Below are 18,713 nucleotides of genomic sequence, written 5' to 3'. Positions count from 1 at the left end.
TTTATTGGACGGTTGGTCATATGTTGTTCTCACCATAAGGTCCGTCTGTGCCTCAAGCTCATTGGCGTACGACAGTAAGTCCACCAGAGTCACCCCTTTGTTGACCTGCAAATGAACAGAAATAGGATTATAATGTATTATGATGGTGCTATAATGCATTATAAGACTTGTCATAAGACTTGTCATCTTATAATAACAGTTGTGCAACTGTGCACATAGAGACATAACAACAGTAACCTTTATAAGCCTTATAATATCACACTATAAAGGCTCATAGAGGCTTATAACAAGTCATAAAACATTATAGTTGTCGGTTTTAAGTAAAGAGTTATACAAGCTGCAATAAGAGGCCATAAGACAATCATGTTCCATAGAAAACTTCATGTTCTCCCCCATTCAACAGATTCTGATAGAGAAGACGTACAGGTGAAGTCGGAAGTTTACATACACTTAGGTTGGAGTCATTCAAACTCGTTTTTCAACCAATCCACAAATTTCTTGTTAACAAACTATAGTTTTGGCAAGTCGGTTAGGACATCTACTTTCTTCATGACACAAGTTATTTTTCCAACAATTGTTTACAGACAGATTATTTCACTTATAATTCACTGTATTACAATTCCAGTGGGTCAAAAGTTTACATACACTGAGTTGACTGTGCCTTTAAACAGCTTGGAAAATGCCAGAAAATGATATCATGGCTTTAGAAGCTTCTGATAGGCTAATTTACATCATTTGAGTCAATTGGAGGTGTACCTGTGGATGTATTTCAAGGACTACCTTTAAACTCAGTGCCTCTTTGCTTGACATCATGGGAAAATCAAAAGAAATCAACAAAGACCTCAGGAAAAAAAATTGTAGACCTCCACAAGTCTGGTTCATCCTTGGGAGCAATTTCCAAACGCCTGAAGGTACCACGTTCATCTGTACAAACAATAGTACGCAAGTATAAACACCATTCGATCACTCAGCCGTCATACTACTCAGGAAGGAGAAGCGTTCTGTCTCCTAGAGATGAAGTACTTTGGTGTGAAAAGTGCAAATCAATCCCAGAACAAAAGCAAAGGACCTTGTGAAGATGCTGGAGGAAACAGGTACAAAAGTATCTATATCCACAGTAAAACGAGTCCTATATCGACATAACCTGAAAGGCCGCTCAGCAAGGAAGAAGCCACTGCTCCAAAACCGCCATAAAAAAAGCCAGACCAAGGTTTGCAACTGCACATGGGGACAAAGATCGTACATTTTGGAGAAATGTCCTCTGGTCTGATGAAACAAAAATAGAACTGTTTGTCCATAATGACCATCGTTATTTTTGGAGGAAAAAGGGGGAGGCTTGCAAGCCGAAGAACACCATCCCAACCGTGAAGCACGGGGGTGGCAGCATCATGTTGTGGGGGTGCTTTGTTGCAGGAGGGACTGGTGCACTTCACAAAATAGATGGCATCATGAGGATGGAAAATTATGTGGATTATATTGAAGCAATATCTCAAGACATCAGTCAGGAAGTTGGGTCCTCCATATGGACAATGACCCCAAGCATACTTCCAAAGTTGTGACAAAATGGCTTAAGGACAACAAAGTCAAGGTATTGGAGTGGCCATCACAAAGCCCTGGCCTCAAACTTATAGAAATTTGAGGCAGAACTGAAAAAGCGTATGCGAGCAAGGAGGGCTACAAACCTGACTCAGTTACACCAGCTCTGTCAGGAGGAATGGGCCAAAATTCAACTTATTGTGTGAAGATTATGGAAGGCTACCCAAAACGTTTGAGCCAAAGTCAAACAATTTAAAGGCAATGCTACCAAATACTAATTGAGTGTAGGTACACTTCTGAGCCACTGGGAATGTGATGAAAGAAATCTTCCGTATTGACTGACCTTTTCATTTTAAAGTAATGATGGACTGTCGTTTCTCTTGGGTGATTTGAGATGTTCTTGCCATAATATGGTCTTGGGCTTTTACCAAATAGGGCTATCTTCTGTATACCCACTACCTTGTCACAAGACAACTGATTGGCTCAAACGCATTAAGAATAAAATAATTTCCACAAATTAACTTTTAACAAGGCACACCTGTTTAATTGAAATGCATTCCAAGTGACTACCTATTGAAGTGGGTTGAGAGAATGCCAAGAGTGTGCAAATCTGTTATCAAGGAAAAAGGTGGCTATTTGAAGAATCTCAAATATAAAATATATTTTGATTTGTTTAACATTTTTCTGGTTACTATATGATTCCATATGTGTTATTTCATATATTATTCTAAAATAATAATAAAATAGTAAAAATAAAGAAAAACCCTTGAATGAGTAGGTGTTCCAAAACTTTTGACCGGTAGTGTATACCCTAGGAAAACCCTTGGAAGACTTCATGAAGACCTCAGGAAGACTCCAGCTAAATCCTGGTTAGCCATAACAGAAGCAAATCCTAAATCCATCGTGGTATCTCATCTTTGAAATTATAACTATCTTTAGTGATGTGTCATACAAGTATACTAGTGTGTCTTTTGAAGGTATATCTGAAAAGTCTACAGTGGCTTGAGATGAGGGAGAGGAAGCCAAAGTAGGCTATTAAGACGAAAGAGGAGGAGACAAGGACACTTTGGACTATTGAGATAAGGAGAGGAGGACACTTTAAACTATTGAGATAAGCAGAGGAGGACACTTTAAACTATTGAGATAAGGAGAGGAGTGGAGTAGAGGAAGTCACTTTAAACTATAGAAATGAACGATAGGTGACCAGGGGAGAAAGTATTTTTAGATTGAAATTTCCCCTCAATGCCAGTACTCTACCTCCGCCAGATATGCTGCATAGTTGATCTCCGCAATGCCAGTCTCAGAGAAGTCAATGAGGCTCTGTTTCCCCTCAGACTCCAGCAGGACGATACCTCTCAGGTCAATCTTCACACTGTCAAACATCTTCGCCACTTCCTTGGTGTACTGGAAACACAAGGAGAATTGTCAGCTACATCGATAAAGATAAGCAATAGCTATGAATGTGGTATATATTGGTAACAAATGTGGGTTTATGAAGCCCGTATGTCAATTTTACACATTCAAACATCCTCACCACCACCTTGTTGTACTGGAAACAGAAAGGGAGCCTAGTTACATTTCATATGTAATGGATGGGTTACGAATGTGTTATGAATTCCTTATGTAGGTACCCTTCAAGTTACAGGCGCAAATCTGTTTGTTTACACCAATCTTCATTGCACATGGTTGTTACAAGAGACAAAATGTGTGTTTGCATTTGTGCAAATGGTTTGTTTTCCAACACTATTTTAGTAGCCTCTACTTTAGTAGCCTCTACTTTAGTAGCCTCTACTTTAGTAGCCTCTACTTTAGTAGCCTCGACCTCGGTGTTGAGGTCTGGTACCGCAAGAGTCCAGAACATAGAAATAGAATTCTATGGTCAAGACTATTTTAGAGAGCCTAGAACAAAATGGTGATCAAAACAAAGTTGTTAACTTGGTCATTCAGCGTTAAGTAAACAGATGGGTTTGTTACTTATTTCCTTAGTGGTGGTGTGGGGTGGAGCGGTACGATAGACCAGGGACAGGGTAGGCTCCTCTTAATTCAAAGAGGGTCTTCCTGCTTCCTAGGTAACCCCATTCATTGATACAAAGTACAGATTAAGATGGCCTGTTTTCTTTCCATTATGTCTTCTACACACTCATATAGCTCGAGCTAAAACAACACATCCTCACTAGCTAAGAGCCACATTGAAAAACAATAGATAAACTGTAGAACAAAATAAATAACACATGTCAATAACATAAACCTTTTTGTATTTATTCTATATAAAAAAACTCCTAATTTGTGTAACCTAGCTAAATTTATGCTAGCCAGCTCTATCCATCCCTAACCCTAACCTAGCCTAATTTATGCTAGCCAGCTCTATCCATCCCTAACCCTAACCTAGCCTAATTTATGCTAGCCAGCTCTATCCATCTCTAACCTAGCCTAATTTATGCTAGCCAGCTCTATCCATCCCTAACCCTAACCTAGCCTAATTTATGCTAGCCAGCTCTATCCATCCCTAACCCTAACCTAGCCTAACTTATGCTAGACTGCTCTATCCATCCTTATTTACTATTCAATAAAAGAGGCGAGCTAATCTTGCTAAAGTTCACTGGCCTGCTTTTTGTTTTGGCAAGAACGCCTTTTGTTAGCTAATGCTCATGAATCTGAGTGTGGAAATGCAGAGTGTTAGCTAAACACTTGATTTAGCTTGACCGGTGTGAAGTGTAGGCATAGTTGACACTTTTGGGACTATTCCACTGGTTACATTGTTTTAGGCAAGTAAAATCAAACACATCTCAATTACTTGAAAAAAATGGTCTGATTCGTTGTGGGTGTGATTACAGTAACTACAGCGTATTATATCCATGTGCTACCATGTGCAGGTATGCAGAACACAGTAAGTATCCTACAGTGAGTGAGTGCACACCGCACAATGCATGTGAATACTGACCAGGCTGGAGTTTAGCAAGGTTGTGACATTGAAGACTTTATCCAGGCGCATGGCAGAGTAGAGACTTCTGTTATTTTTGCAATTACTGAGAGAGAGAGAAATGTCAATATTATCACTTCCATTCCTTTCAATTCCTTGGTTAGTTAGCTCTCTCTGCTGCCACCCAGTGAATAAAGTTGTAACTCTATTCAGCTCTGTATCGCTGCCTTCCGGTCATTTTATAAGCAGTGTTCTCTCAAATCACTTTTAGAAAGCTTATCCAACACAAAGTATTAAGTCAGCATGCATGACTCATATTTCCCATTTAGGTCCATTGTTTGTAGTTACATAACTGAACACATTCAATGGTCACGTGGGAGAGTGAAGTAAGGGTAAAGGAATGGTCATGTCTGTACACACTATGTCATGGCTAACTCCCTGACTAGGCAGTGGCTGAGGCGACAAGTGGTAATAAGGAAACACGTGGTCTTAGGAAATAAGGAAACATAACGTGATGGTCTTAGAACAAAGCTTTGCTGCCTGTTCTAATCGAGAGATGATGAAAGTTGATGAAATCTGAGGCATAAAAGATCACTAAGCAATTCACGTATCCCTCTCCCTAGTTTCAATCCTTTACATCATGTATTATAAGCAATGTCGGATGGAATGTGAGGAGGTAGAATATTGACACAGACATTAGCCTGTGACATTTATTTAAATAAAACGCTGCCACAAAACAGGAATATCTAGAGTTATGACATGGTTCTATCCATAAGTAATCAAGTTCAATTCTAAACTCAGCAAAAAAAGAAACTTTCCTTTTTCAGGACCCTGTCTTTCAAAGATAATTCATAAAAATTCAAATAACTTCACAGATCTTTATTGTAAAGGGTTAAAACACTGTTTCCCATGCTTGTTCAATGAACAATAAAAAAATTATGAACATGCACCTGTGGAATGGACACTAACAGCTTAGGCAATTAAGGTCACAGTTATGGTCACAGTTCTGAAAACTTAGGACACTAAAGAGGCCTTTCTACTGACTCCAAAAAACACCAAAAGAAAGATGCCCAGGGTCCCTGCTCATCTGCGTGAATGTGCCTTAGGCATGCTGCAAGGAGGCATGAGGACTGCAGATGTGGCCAGGGCAATACATTGCAATGTCAGTACTGTGAGATGCCTAATACAGCGCTACAGGGAGACAGGGCGGACAGCTAATTGTCCTCGCAGTGGCAGACCACGTGTAACAACACCTGCACAGGATCGGTACATCCGAACATCACACCTGCGGGACAGGTACAGGATGGCAACAACAACTGCCCGAATTACACCAGGAACCACAATCCCTCGATCAGTGCTCAGACTGTCCGCAATAGGCTGAGAGAGGCTAGACTGAGGGCTTGTAGGCCTGTTGTAAGGCAGGTCCTCACCAGACATCACCGGCAACAACGGCGCTTATGGGCACAAACCCACCGTCGCTGGACCAGACAGGACTGGCAAAAAGTGCTCTTCACTGACGAGTCGCGGTTTTGTCTTACTAAGGGTGATGGTCGGATTCGCGTTTATTGGAATGATCGTTACACAGAGGCCTGTACTCTGGAGCGGGATCGATTTGGAGGTGGAGGGTCTGTCATGGTCTGGGGCGGTGTGTCATAGCATCATTGGACTGAGCTTGTTGTCATTGCAGGCAATCTCAACGTTGTGTACCCTTCCAGCAGGGTCATCCTGACATCCCTCCAGCATGACAATGCCACGAGCCATGCTCGTTCATCGCTTGATTTCCTGCAAGACAGGAATGTCAGTGTTCTGTCATGGCCAGCGAAGAGCCTGGATCTCAATCCCATTGAGCACGTCTAGGACCTGTTGGATCGGAGGGTGAGGGCTAGGGCCATTCCGCCCAAAAATGTCCAGGAACTTGCAGGTGCCTTGGTGGAAGAGTGGGGTGACCTCTCACAGCAAGAAATGGTAAATCTGGTGCAGTCCATGAGGAGGAGATGCACTGCAGTATTTAATGCAGCTGGTTGCCACACCAGATCCCCCTTTGTTCAGGGACACATTATTCCATATCTGTTAGTCACATGTCTGTGGAACTTGTTCAGCTTATGTCTCAGTTGTTGAATCTTGTTATGTTCATACAAATATTTACACATGTTAAGTTTGCTGAAAATAAACGCAGTTTACAGTGAGAGGACGTTTCTTTTTTTGCTGAGTTTATATAGACGAGCCAGTCTATGTAAAACATAGGCCATCATTAAAATACACAGAAATACATCCCCAGTAGTAAGTGCTACATCCATACAGTATTACCTGTAGAAATTCTCCACTGTTAGATCCAGGTCTGAGTCGTTGTACATATACCCTGGGATGAAGTTCCTCCACTCAGGGTTCACCAGGTGAGGAGTGTCCAAAACCTTCGACACAAATGACCAGTAAGACCATCATATAGTTCTAGACCACGATTATACAGTAAGACCATCATACAGTTCTAGACCATGATTATACAGTAAGACCATCATTGCGAAAGTATTCGGCCCCCTTGAACTTTGCGACCTTTTGCCACATTTCCGGCTTCAAACATAAAGATATAAAACTGTATTTTTTTGTGAAGAATCAACAACAAGTGGGACACAATCATGAAGTGGAACGACATTTATTGGCTATTTCAAACTTTTTTAACAAATCAAAAACTGAAAAATTGGGCGTGCAAAATTATTCAGCCCCTTTACTTTCAGTGCAGCAAACTCTCTCCAGAAGTTCAGTGAGGATCTTTGAATGATCCAATGTTGACCTAAATGACTAATGATGATAAATACAATCCACCTGTGTGTAATCAAGTCTCCGTATAAATGCACCTGCACTGTGATAGTCTCAGAGGTCCGTTAAAAGCGCAGAGATGATCATGAAGAACAAGGAACACACCAGGCAGGTCCGAGATACTGTTGTGAAGAAGTTTAAAGCCGGATTTGGATACAAAAAGATTTCCCACGCTTTAAACATCCCAAGGAGCACTGTGCAAGCGATAATATTGAAATGGAAGGAGTATCAGACCACTGCAAATCTACCAAGACCTGGCCGTCCCTCTAAACTTTCAGCTCATACAAGGAGAAGACTGATCAGAGATGCAGCCAAGAGGCCCATGATCACTCTGGATGAACTGCAGAGATCTACAGCTGAGGTGGGAGACTCTGTCCATAGGACAACAATCAGTCGTATATTGCACAAATCTGGCCTTTATGGAAGAGTGGCAAGAAGAAAGCCATTTCTTAAAGATATCCATAAAAAGTGTCGTTTAAAGTTTGCCACAAGCCACCTGGGAGACACACCAAATATGTGGAAGAAGGTGCTCTGGTCAGATGAAACCAAAATTGAACTTTTTGGCAACAATGCAAAACGTTATGTTTGGCGTAAAAGCAACACAGCTGAACACACCATCCCCACTGTCAAACATGGTGGTGGCAGCATCATGGTTTGGGCCTGCTTTTCTTCAGCAGGGACAGGGAAGATGGTTAAAATTGATGGGAAAATGGATGGAGCCAAATACAGGACCATTCTGGAAGAAAACCTGATGGAGTCTGCAAAAGACCTGAGACTGGGACGGAGATTTGTCTTCCAACAAGACAATGATCCAAAACATAAAGCAAAATCTACAATGGAATGGTTCAAAAATAAACATATCCAGGTGTTAGAATGGCCAAGTCAAAGTCCAGACCTGAATCCAATTGAGAATCTGTGGAAAGAACTTAAAACTGCTGTTCACAAATGCTCTTCATCCAACCTCACTGAGCTCGAGCTGTTTTGCAAGGAGGAATGGGAAAAAATGTCAGTCTCTCGATGTGCAAAACTGATAGAGACATACCCCAAGCGACTTACAGCTGTAATCGCAGCAAAAGGTGGCGCTACAAAGTATTAACTTAAGGGGGCTGAATAATTTTGCATGCCCAATTTTTCAGTTTTTGATTTGTTAAAAAAGTTTGAAATATCCAATAAATGTCGTTCCACTTCATGATTGTGTCCCACTTGTTGTTGATTCTTCACAAAAAAATACAGTTTTATATCTTTATGTTTGAAGCCTGAAATGTGGCAAAAGGTCGCAAAGTTCAAGGGGGCCGAATACTTTCGCAAGGCACTGTAGTTCTAGACCATGATTATACAGTAAGACCATCATATAGTTCTAGACCATGATTGTACAGTAAGACCATCATATAGTTCTAGACCATGATTGTACAGTAAGACCATCATAGTGTTCTAGACCATGATTGTACAGTAAGACCATCACACAGTTCTAGACCATGATTATACAGTAAGACCATCATACAGTTCTAGACCATGATTATAGAGAAGGACCACATACAATACCTAAACATTGTCACCTTAAGAGTTATCACATCATAACTTGCCTTGAAGAGCTCCTTGGTGTGGAAGGGTTCACAGACCAGCTTCTCCACGTTGCCTCCGACCAGGAAGGTGGCGGTCACCACTCCCATCAGTATCCAAGAAAAGAGGAAGCTGAAACCCACACCGCTGTGGAGACACACATAGATAGAGCATTCAATCAACCAATCTACACACTCACACTCTTAGTGCCTATATACTGCAGAAAGTGTAGGCAGACAGACAGACAGAATAGATAGATAGACAGACATAGTAGATAGATAGACAGAGACACAACCAGACAAACAGATACCCAGCCAGCCAGCCAGAGAGACAGCCGGCCAGTTGGCCAGAAATACTTACGCCATGAGAAGGGTGCCGCCGGTGTTGGAGACACAGCCCCGTGTGGTGGGGGAGGCGTGCTTGTCATATCCCATGGTGCCACACAGTATGGCCAGGAAGTTGAAGGCCAGGATGAGAACCACCATGCAGCAGAGGCCAGTACAGCAAATCCACCTGTAGAGGAACCCTGGAGTCAGTACACCAGTACACCATAACAAGTAACAACCAACCACTACGTTAGGATAAGATGCCATAACAAGCAACAACCAACCATTATGTCAGGATAAGATGCCATAACAAGTAACAACCAACCACTACATTAGGATAAGGTGCCATAACAAGTAACAACAAATCACTACATTAGGATAAGGTGCTGTAACAAGTAGCAACCAACCAGGAGTTCTTCTGGCGCCGACAGAGATGGCCGTCTCGCTTCGCGTTCCTAGGAAACTATGCAGTACGTGTTATTTATTACATTGGTTACCCCCAGGTTATCTTAGGTTTTATTACATACAGTCGGGAGGAACTACTGGATATAAGAGCAACGTCAACTCACCATCATTACGACCAGGAATACGAATTTCCCGAAGCGGATCCTGTGTTTTGCCCACCACTCGGGACAATGGATCGGATCTCAGCCGGCGAACCAATACAATGACACCGAAAAAGGGGCAGACGAAGCGGTCTTCTGGTCAGGCTCCGGAGACGGGCACATCGCGCACCGCTTCCGAGCATACTACTCGCCAGTGTCCAGTCTCTTGACAACAAGGTTGATGAAATCCGAGCAAGGGTAGCATTCCAGAGACATCAGAGACTGTAACGTTCTTTGCTTCACGGAAACATGGCTCACTCGAGACACGCTATCGGAGTCGGTACAGCCAGCTGGTTTCTTCACGCATCGCGCCGACAGAAACAAACATCTTTCTGGTAAGAAGAGGGGCGGGGGGGTATGCCTTATGATTAACGAGACGTGGTGTGATCATAACAACATACAGGAACTCAAGTCCTTCTGTTCACCTGACGTAGAATTCCTCACTTAGATTCTAATCACAGCCGCATATATTTCCCCCCAAGCAGACACATCGATGGCCCTGAACAAACTTTATTTGACTCTATGTAAACTGGAAACCACATATCCTGAGGCTGCATAAATTGTAGCTGGGGATTTTAACAAGGCTAATCTGAAAACAAGACTCCCTAAATTATATCAGCATATCGATTGTGCTACCAGGGCTGGTAAAACCCTGGATCATTGTTATTCTAACTTCCGCGACACATATAAGGCCCTCCCCCGCCCTCCTTTCGGAAAAGCTGACCACGACTCCATTTTGTTGCTCCCTGCCTATAGACAGAGACTAAAAAAGGAAGCTCCCGCTTTCAGGTCTGTTCAACGCTGGTCCGACCAATCTGATTCCACGCTTCAAGATTGCTTCGATCACGTGTATTGGGATATGTTCCGCATTGCGTCAAACAACAACATTGACGAATGCGCTGATTCGGTGAGTGAGTTCATTAGCAAGTGAATTGGCGATGTTGTACGCACAGCAACTATTAAAACATTCCCCAACCAGAAACCGTGGATTGATGGCAGCATTCGTGCGAAACTGAAAGCGCGAACCACTGCTTTTAACCAGGGCAAGGTGACCGGAAACATGACCGAATACAAACAGTGTAGCTATTCCCTTCGCAAGGCAATCAAACAAGCTAAGCGTCAGTATAGAGACAAAGTAGAGTTGCAATTCAACGGCTCAGACACAAGAGGTATGTGGCAGGGTCTACAGTCAAGCACGGATTACAAAAAGAAAACCAGCCCCGTCGCAGATCAGGATGTCTTGCTCCCAGACAGACTAAACAACCTGCTCGCTTTGAGGACAATACAGTGCCACTGACATGGCCCGCTACCAAAACCTGCGGACTTTCCTTCACTGAAGCCGACGTGAGTAAAACATTTAAACGTGTTAACCCTCGCAAGGCTGCAGGCCCAGACGGTATCCCCAGCCGCGTCCTCAGAGCATGCGCAGACCAGCTGGCTGGTGTGTTAATGGACATATTCAATCAATCCTTATCCCAGTCTGCTGTTCCCACATGCTTCAAGAGGGCCACCATTGTTCTTGTTCTCAAGAAAGCTAAGGTAACTGAGCTAAACGACTACTGCCCCGTAGCACTCACTTCCGTCATCATGAAGTGCTTTGAGAGACTAGTCAAAGACCATATCACCTCCACCCTAACTGACACCCTAGACCCAATCCAATTTGCTTACCGCCCCAATAGGTCCACAGACGACGCAATCGCAACCACACTGCCCTAACCCATCTGGACAAGAGGAATACCTATGTGAGAATGCTGTTCATCGACTACAGCTCAGCATTTAACACCATAGTACCCTCCAAACTCGTCATCAAGCTCGAGACCCTGGGTCTGGACCCCGCCCTGTGCAACTGGGTACTGGACTTCCTGACGGGCCGCCTCCAGGTGGTGAGGGTAGGAAACAACATCTCCACCTCGCTGATCCCCACAAGGGTGCGTTCTGAGCCCTCTCATGTACTCCCTGTTCACCCACGACTGCGTGGCCATGCACGCCTCCAAGTTTGCAGACAACACTAGTCGTAGGCTTGATTACCAAAAACGACGACGGCCTACAGGGAGGAGGTGAGGGCCCTCGGAGTGTGGTGTCAGGAGAATAACCTCACACTTAACTTTAACAAAACGAAGGAGATGATCGTGGACTTCAGGAAACAGCAGAGGGTGCACCCCCCTATCCACATCGACAGGACAGTAGTGGAGAGGGTAGAAAGTTTTAAGTTCCTCGGCGTACACATCACGGACAAACTGAATTGGTCCACTCACACAGACAGCGTGGTGAAGAAGGCGCAGCAGCGCATCTTCAACCTTAGGAGGCTGAAGAAATTCGGCTTGTCACCAAAAGCACTCACAAACTATTACAGATGCACAATTGAGAGCATCCTGTTTGGCTGTATCACCGCCTGGTACGGCAACTGCTCCACCCACAACCGTAAGGCGCTCCAGAGGGTAGTGAGGTCTGCACAACGCATCACCTGGGGCAAACTACCTGCCCTCCAGGACACCTACACCAGACGATGTCACAGGAAGGCCATAAAGATCATCAAGGACAACAACCACCCGAGCCACTGCCTGTTCACCCCACTATCATTCAGAAGGCGAGTTCAGTACAGGTGCATCAAAGCAGGGACCGAGAGACTGAAAAACAGCTTCTTTCTCAAGGCCATCAGACTGTTAAACAGCCACCACTAACATTGAGTGGCTGCTGCCATACATGTAAAAAATGTATCACTAGCCACTTTAAACAATGACACTTAATATAATGTTTTCATACCCTACATTACTCATCTCATATGTATATACTGTACTCTATACCACCTACTTCATCTTGCCATCTTTATGTAATACATGTATCACTAGCCACTTTAAACAATGGCACTTAATATAATGTTTACATACCCTACATTACTCATCTCATATGTACAGTATGTACTGTACTCGATACCATCTACTGCATCTTGCCTATGCCGTTCTGTACCATCACTCATCCATATATCTTTATGTACATATTCTTCATCCCTTTACACTTGTGTGTATAAGGTAGCTGTTGTGAAATTGTTAGGTTAGATTACTCGTTGGTTATTACTAGAGGTTGACCGATTAATCGGAATGGCCGATTAATTAGGACCGATTTCAAGTTTTCATAACAATAGGAAATCGGTATTTTGGGGTGCCGATTTGCCGATTAAAAAAAATAATTTAACTAGGCAAGTCAGTTAAGAACACATTCTTATTTTCAATGACTGCCTTGGAACGGTGGGTTAACTGCCTTGTTCAGGGGCAGAACGACAGATGTTCACCATGTCAGCTCAGGGGATCCAAACTTGCAACCTTACAGTTAACTAGTCCAACGCAATCACGACCTGCCTCTCTCTCGTTGCACTCCACAAGGAGTTACGCAAATGCAGTAAACCAAGGTAAGTTCCTAGCTAGCATGAAACTTATCTTATAAAAAACAATCAATCATAATCACAAGTTAACTACACATGGTTGATGATATTACTAGATATTATCTAGCGTGTCCTGAGTTGCATATAAATCTGAATGAGCATACAAGCATACAAGTATCTGACTGAGCGGTGGTAGGCAGAAGCAGGCGTGTAAACATGAATTCAAACAGCACTTTTGTGCGTTTTGCCAGCAGCTCTTCGTTGTGCATCAAGATTGCGCTGTTTATGACTTCAAGCCTATCAACTCCCGAGATGAGGCTGGTGTAACCGAAGTGAAATGGCTAACTAGTTAGCGCGCGCTAATAGCGTTTCAAACGTCACTCGCTCTGAGCCTTCTAGTAGTTGTTCCCCTTGCTCTGCATGGGTAACGTTGCTTCGATGGTGGCTGTTGTTGATGTGTTCCTGGTTCGAGCCCAGGGAGGAGCGAGGAGAGGGACGGAAGCTATACTGTTACACTGGCAATACTAAAGTGCCTATAAGAACATTCAATAGTCAAAGGTTAATGAAATACAAATGGTATAGAGGGAAATAGTCCTATAATTCCTATAACAACTACAACCTAAAACTTCTTGCCTGGGAATATTGAAGACTCATGTTAAAAGGAACCACCAGCTTTCATAGGTTCTCATGTTCTGAGCAAGGATCTGAAATGTTAGCTTTCTTACATAGCACATATTGCACTTTTACTTTCTTCTACAACACTTTGTTTTTGCATTATTTAAACCAAATTGAACATGTTTCATTATTTACTTGAGGCTAAATTGATTTTATTGATGTATTATATTAAGTTAAAATAAGTGTTCATTCAGTATTGTTGTAATTGTCATTATCACAAATATATATTTTTTTAAATCGGCCGATTAATCGGTATCGGGGTTTTTGGGCCTCCAATAATCGGTATCGGCATTGAAAAATCATAATCGGTCGACCTCCAGTTGTTAAGGCATTGTCGGAACTAGAAGCACAAGCATTTCGTTACACTCGCATTAACATCTGCTAACCATGTGTATGGGACAAATACAATTGGATTTGATAACAAGTAACAACCAACCACTACATTTGGATAAGACGCCATAACAAGTAACAACCAACCACTACATTAGGATAAGATTCCATAACAACTAACAACAAACACTACATTAGGATAAGATGCCATAACAACTAACAACCAACACTACATTTGGATAAGACACCATAACAACCAACCACTACATTAGGATAAGATGCCATAACAAGTAACAACCAACCATTACATTAGGATAAGATGCCATGACAAGTAACAACCAACCACTACATTAGGATAAGATGCCATGACAAGTAACAACCAAACACTACATTAGGATAAGATGCCATGACAAGTAACAACCAACCACTACATTAGGATAAGATGCCATGACAAGTAACAACCAACCACTACATTAGGATAAGATGCCATGACAAGTAACAACCAAACACTACATTAGGATAAGATGCCATGACAAGTAACAACCAACCACTACATTAGGATAAGGTATACTGTATACTGTACACTTCTGGCCAATCTTTGCACACTGTGTTAACTAACCTCCAGACGAGCTTCAATGCCATACAACTCTCCTTCCGTGGCCTCCAACTGCTCTTAAACGCAGGTAAAACTAAATGCATGCTATTCAACCGATCCCTTCCCGCACCTGCTCGCCCGTCCAGCATCACTACTCTGGACGGAATACGTGGACAACTACAAATACCTAGGTGTCTGGTTAGACTGTAAACTCGCCTTCCAGAATCACATTAAGCATCTCCAATCCAAAATTAAATCTAGAATTGGCTTCCGATATCACAACAAAGCATCCTTCAATCATGCTGCCAAACATACCCTCGTAAAACTGACCATCCTACCGATCCTCGACTTCGGTGATGTCATCTATAAAATAGCCTCCAACACTCTACTCAACAAACTGGATGCAGTCTATCACAGTGCCATCCGTTTTGTCACCAAAGCCCCATACACTACCCTCCATTGCGACCTGTACGCTCTCGTTGGTTGGCCCTCGCTTCATACTCGTCGCCAAACCCACTGGCTACAGGTTATCTACAAGTCTCTGCTAGGTAAAGCCCCGCCTTATCTCAGCTCACTGGTCACCATAGCAGCACCCACTGGTAGCACGCGCTCCAGCAGGTATATCTCACTGGTCACCCCCAAAGCCAATTCCTCCTTTAGTCATCTTTCCTTACCGTTCTCTGCTGCCAATGACTGGAACAAACTGCAAAAATCTCTGAAGCTGGAGACTCATATCTCCTTCACTAGCTTTAAGCACCAGCTGTCAGAGCAGCTCACAGATCACTGCACCTGTACATAGCCCATCTGTAAACAGCCCATCTATCTACCTATCTCATCCCCACACAGTATTTATTTATTTATCTTGCTCCTTTGCACCCCAGTATCTCTACTTGCACATTCATCTTCTGCACATCTACCATTCCAGTGTGTAATTGCTTTATTGTAATTACTTCGCCATCATGGCCTATTTATTGCCTTAACTCCCATATCTTACCTCATTTGCACTCACTGTATATAGATTTTTTGTTTTCTGTTGTTCTACTGTATTATTGACTGTATGTTATGTTTATTCCATGTGTAACTCTGTGTTGTTGTATGTGTCGAATTGCTATGCTTTATCTTGGCCAGGTCGCAGTTGCAAATGAGAACTTGTTCTCAACTAGTCTACCTGGTTAAATAATGGTGAAATAAAAAAATTAAATAAAAGGTGCCATAACAAGTAACAACCAACCACTACATTAGGCTAAAACACCATAATGATGGAGACTACAGCAGGTCTGTCTCAGGGCTGTGTAATAATAATCACAGCTGGAGGGCAATACAGGGGGCCATGTATGCAGGGTCAGGTCCAGGGTACACCTAAAGGCTTACTGACTGAATATACTCTTTATTATTTATTACATTATGTCACAGTGACCTGTGCTGATGAAATAACTCCAGATGATATTCATTAACAGATTGTACTCTTTACGTCAATCTACCACAGACCAGGCAGGTGAAGACATTTATTTATTCTAAACCCTGAGCACATCATGGGCCCTGGTCAAAAGTAGTACACTATATAGGGAATAGGGTGCCATTTAATACACACAGTTTGTGAATAGGGCCCCAGTTCCTGATTGTACCTGTAGAAGTCTATCTGATCGATCTCAGGGTAAGAGTCTTCTATCTTGGACTGTGTGTGAATGATGAAGTTGGTGAAGTTGGCCAGAGAGCTGTGTACAGGGAACACCTTGGAGAAGCTGCTGATGTTGGTGCTGATGACGTCCAACATGCCCCGGGCTCCTGGGAGGGAGAGAGTGGATATATTCAAGGGCATTAGTGAAATAATGGAGTAATACAACGTTATATTTTGGGGTACAACAGTTCAAGTGTAGGTCAATATTTGGAATATGGCCATTGATCTTATTTGGGCGTATAAGACATTACCTTCAATGAGTATTCATACCATATTGAACATGACTGACTTGGCAATGCAAAGTTGAACACTCCAAATTATATAACCCTTCATTTAGTGTCTTTTGAAACTTTTTGGGGAGCATTAAGTGAGGTTAAAGAGATGCCACTCACCCTCGACTACGTCCCTCATCTGGTCACTCACCATGCCTGGAGTGTCATTGAATGAGGAGAAGCCCTGTTTGGAGAAGGAAATACAAAGGCAACATTGATAAGATATCACAAATAACAAAGAAAACCTCACAACTTATACAGTACATAAAGTTTATACAACATTTCTAGACTCACCTTTTGAATGATATCGCTGAGGTCCGTTTTCAGCACCTGATTCACACTTTCCAGCTGATTGTTCACATCAGGTAACTGCAACACATCACATACAACATATACTTATATTGTGCTATATAAATCTAATTATTACAGTATGACTATTATTATCATCTTTAATGAAGTGTGACAGCATACCCGGGTGAAGTTGGCGCTGACGTGGAGCTGTGCCAGGGAGCTGTGGATGGAGCGGCAGAGCTGGGTGGTGGTGGCATCCGAGTCCTCGCCGCTGCAACCCGGATCATTGAGGGTTCTGTTCAGGCTAGAGCGCACCAGGCTCAGGTTGAAGTGGAGCTTCCCTGTCGCCTCCTGGAGAACCTCCAGAGACACACTCACGTTCTCCAGGGCCTCCTTGGTCTCCCGCATGGCTGGGGATGGGGACGGGGTAGGATGGACAGGTGGTGAGTATTTGGTATTTTATTAGGATCCCCATTAGCTGTTGTGAAAAAAGCAGCTACTCTTCCTGGGGTCCACACAGCTCAAGGACAGAACTACATACATTTACAGTGTGTATGAAAGTGCACATAGTAAAGACACACAGGTATGCACACGGTAGATTCACAAAAACACTCAATGTATGCACACACAATCACGCACACACAAACCAAATACACACACATGCAAATCCATACCCTGGCATTGATTACACACAAAATAACACACACATATTCACATGGGGGAAGCTTTTAGAATTGAACAGGTGAACAATAGTTGCAGGTTCAATCCACTGTTGGAGCAAGGTTGGAACTTGGGAGGCCATATACTTAATATATCCATATCGATTCATAATTAAGATGGCACACAAGGTAAGTTTGGACAGTTCCAAATAGAGGCAGCTACTGTATTGTACACACACAGGGATGTCTAGCGATTTAGCCTGGTCCCAGAACTGTTTTTGCTGCCTTGCCATCTCCTATAGTCATTGTCACGCCAATGGCACAAACAAATCTTGGACCAGGCTCCATACAATTGGCTCAAGAGCCAGGAGAACCACAAGAGGACCAATCACAAGAGTGACACGAGGGTGAAGTCTCAAGGTCAAGGGGTCACCGGTCAAGGTTAATTTACTGTTACCTTTAATGGCCCTCTGAACTTTGACTTTATGACAACAAGTAAAAAGGAAAGAGAAGGATGTCTACTTCAGCCATTAAAGTACACCTTGTTATGAGCTAATTAACAAGATATTTCTGTAAGAACTACAATGCTACTGTACTATATACAGTATATTCTTAAAAGATCCTTATAACTTGTGTCCAATTTGAGGACAGTATTGTCAGTGTGGAAGAGAGTAAAAATAATTAAAGCATCTGCCTGAAAGAGGAATGACATCATAAGGACTGGACTTACCTCCAGCCATACGGAGCACCCCGTCCAGTGCAGGATGCACCTCTGTGCCCAATTCCACATGAATATTCCCTCCAAGCAGAGGACCCACATCTGAGAATGGGGACATTACATTATTATGTATCAGGGTTGGGGTCAATTACATTTAAATTCAGTTAATTCAGGAAGTAAACAAATGTTCAAATTCAAATTCCTCTCATAGAAAAGCAATAGAGAAAAATTCGAATTTCAGTTGACTTCCTCAATTAACTGAATTGAACTGAAATTGACTCCAACTCTGTTATGTATCTAGGGGACCTGATATGGCCATAGATTCATAGTTTTCTGCAACAGACAATAGACTGAA

General features: G+C 42.7%; 1 protein-coding gene across 8 annotated transcripts in view; it reads right to left on the bottom strand.

Moving 5' to 3' along the window:
* LOC139366372 (prominin-1-A-like) overlaps positions 1–18,713 on the bottom strand; it is a 113,922-nt gene that overhangs the window by 17,325 nt on the left and 77,884 nt on the right. For all 8 annotated transcript variants that reach the window (XR_011626756.1, XR_011626755.1, XR_011626753.1 and 5 more), the window contains 11 exons: positions 18,371–18,460; positions 17,162–17,391; positions 16,985–17,059; positions 16,811–16,874; positions 16,366–16,525; positions 9,191–9,343; positions 8,854–8,977; positions 6,764–6,867; positions 4,478–4,562; positions 2,794–2,940; positions 34–105 (listed from right to left, as the gene is read on the bottom strand). Coding sequence is in view for 3 of the 8 variants with exons in the window: in XM_071103790.1 (XP_070959891.1) it covers positions 34–105; positions 2,794–2,940; positions 4,478–4,562; positions 6,764–6,867; positions 8,854–8,977; positions 9,191–9,343; positions 16,366–16,525; positions 16,811–16,874; positions 16,985–17,059; positions 17,162–17,391; positions 18,371–18,460 (1,304 nt within the window). In the remaining 5 variants the exon portion in view is untranslated. The remainder of the gene's footprint in view (positions 1–33; positions 106–2,793; positions 2,941–4,477; positions 4,563–6,763; positions 6,868–8,853; positions 8,978–9,190; positions 9,344–16,365; positions 16,526–16,810; positions 16,875–16,984; positions 17,060–17,161; positions 17,392–18,370; positions 18,461–18,713) is intronic.

This window comes from Oncorhynchus clarkii, chromosome 14, assembly GCF_045791955.1.
Source record: "Oncorhynchus clarkii lewisi isolate Uvic-CL-2024 chromosome 14, UVic_Ocla_1.0, whole genome shotgun sequence".
In the NCBI taxonomy this organism is placed as follows: Eukaryota; Metazoa; Chordata; class Actinopteri; order Salmoniformes; family Salmonidae; genus Oncorhynchus; species Oncorhynchus clarkii.
The sequence above is the reverse complement of the archived record's forward strand: the minus strand, read 5'-3'. Positions and strand labels throughout refer to the sequence as shown.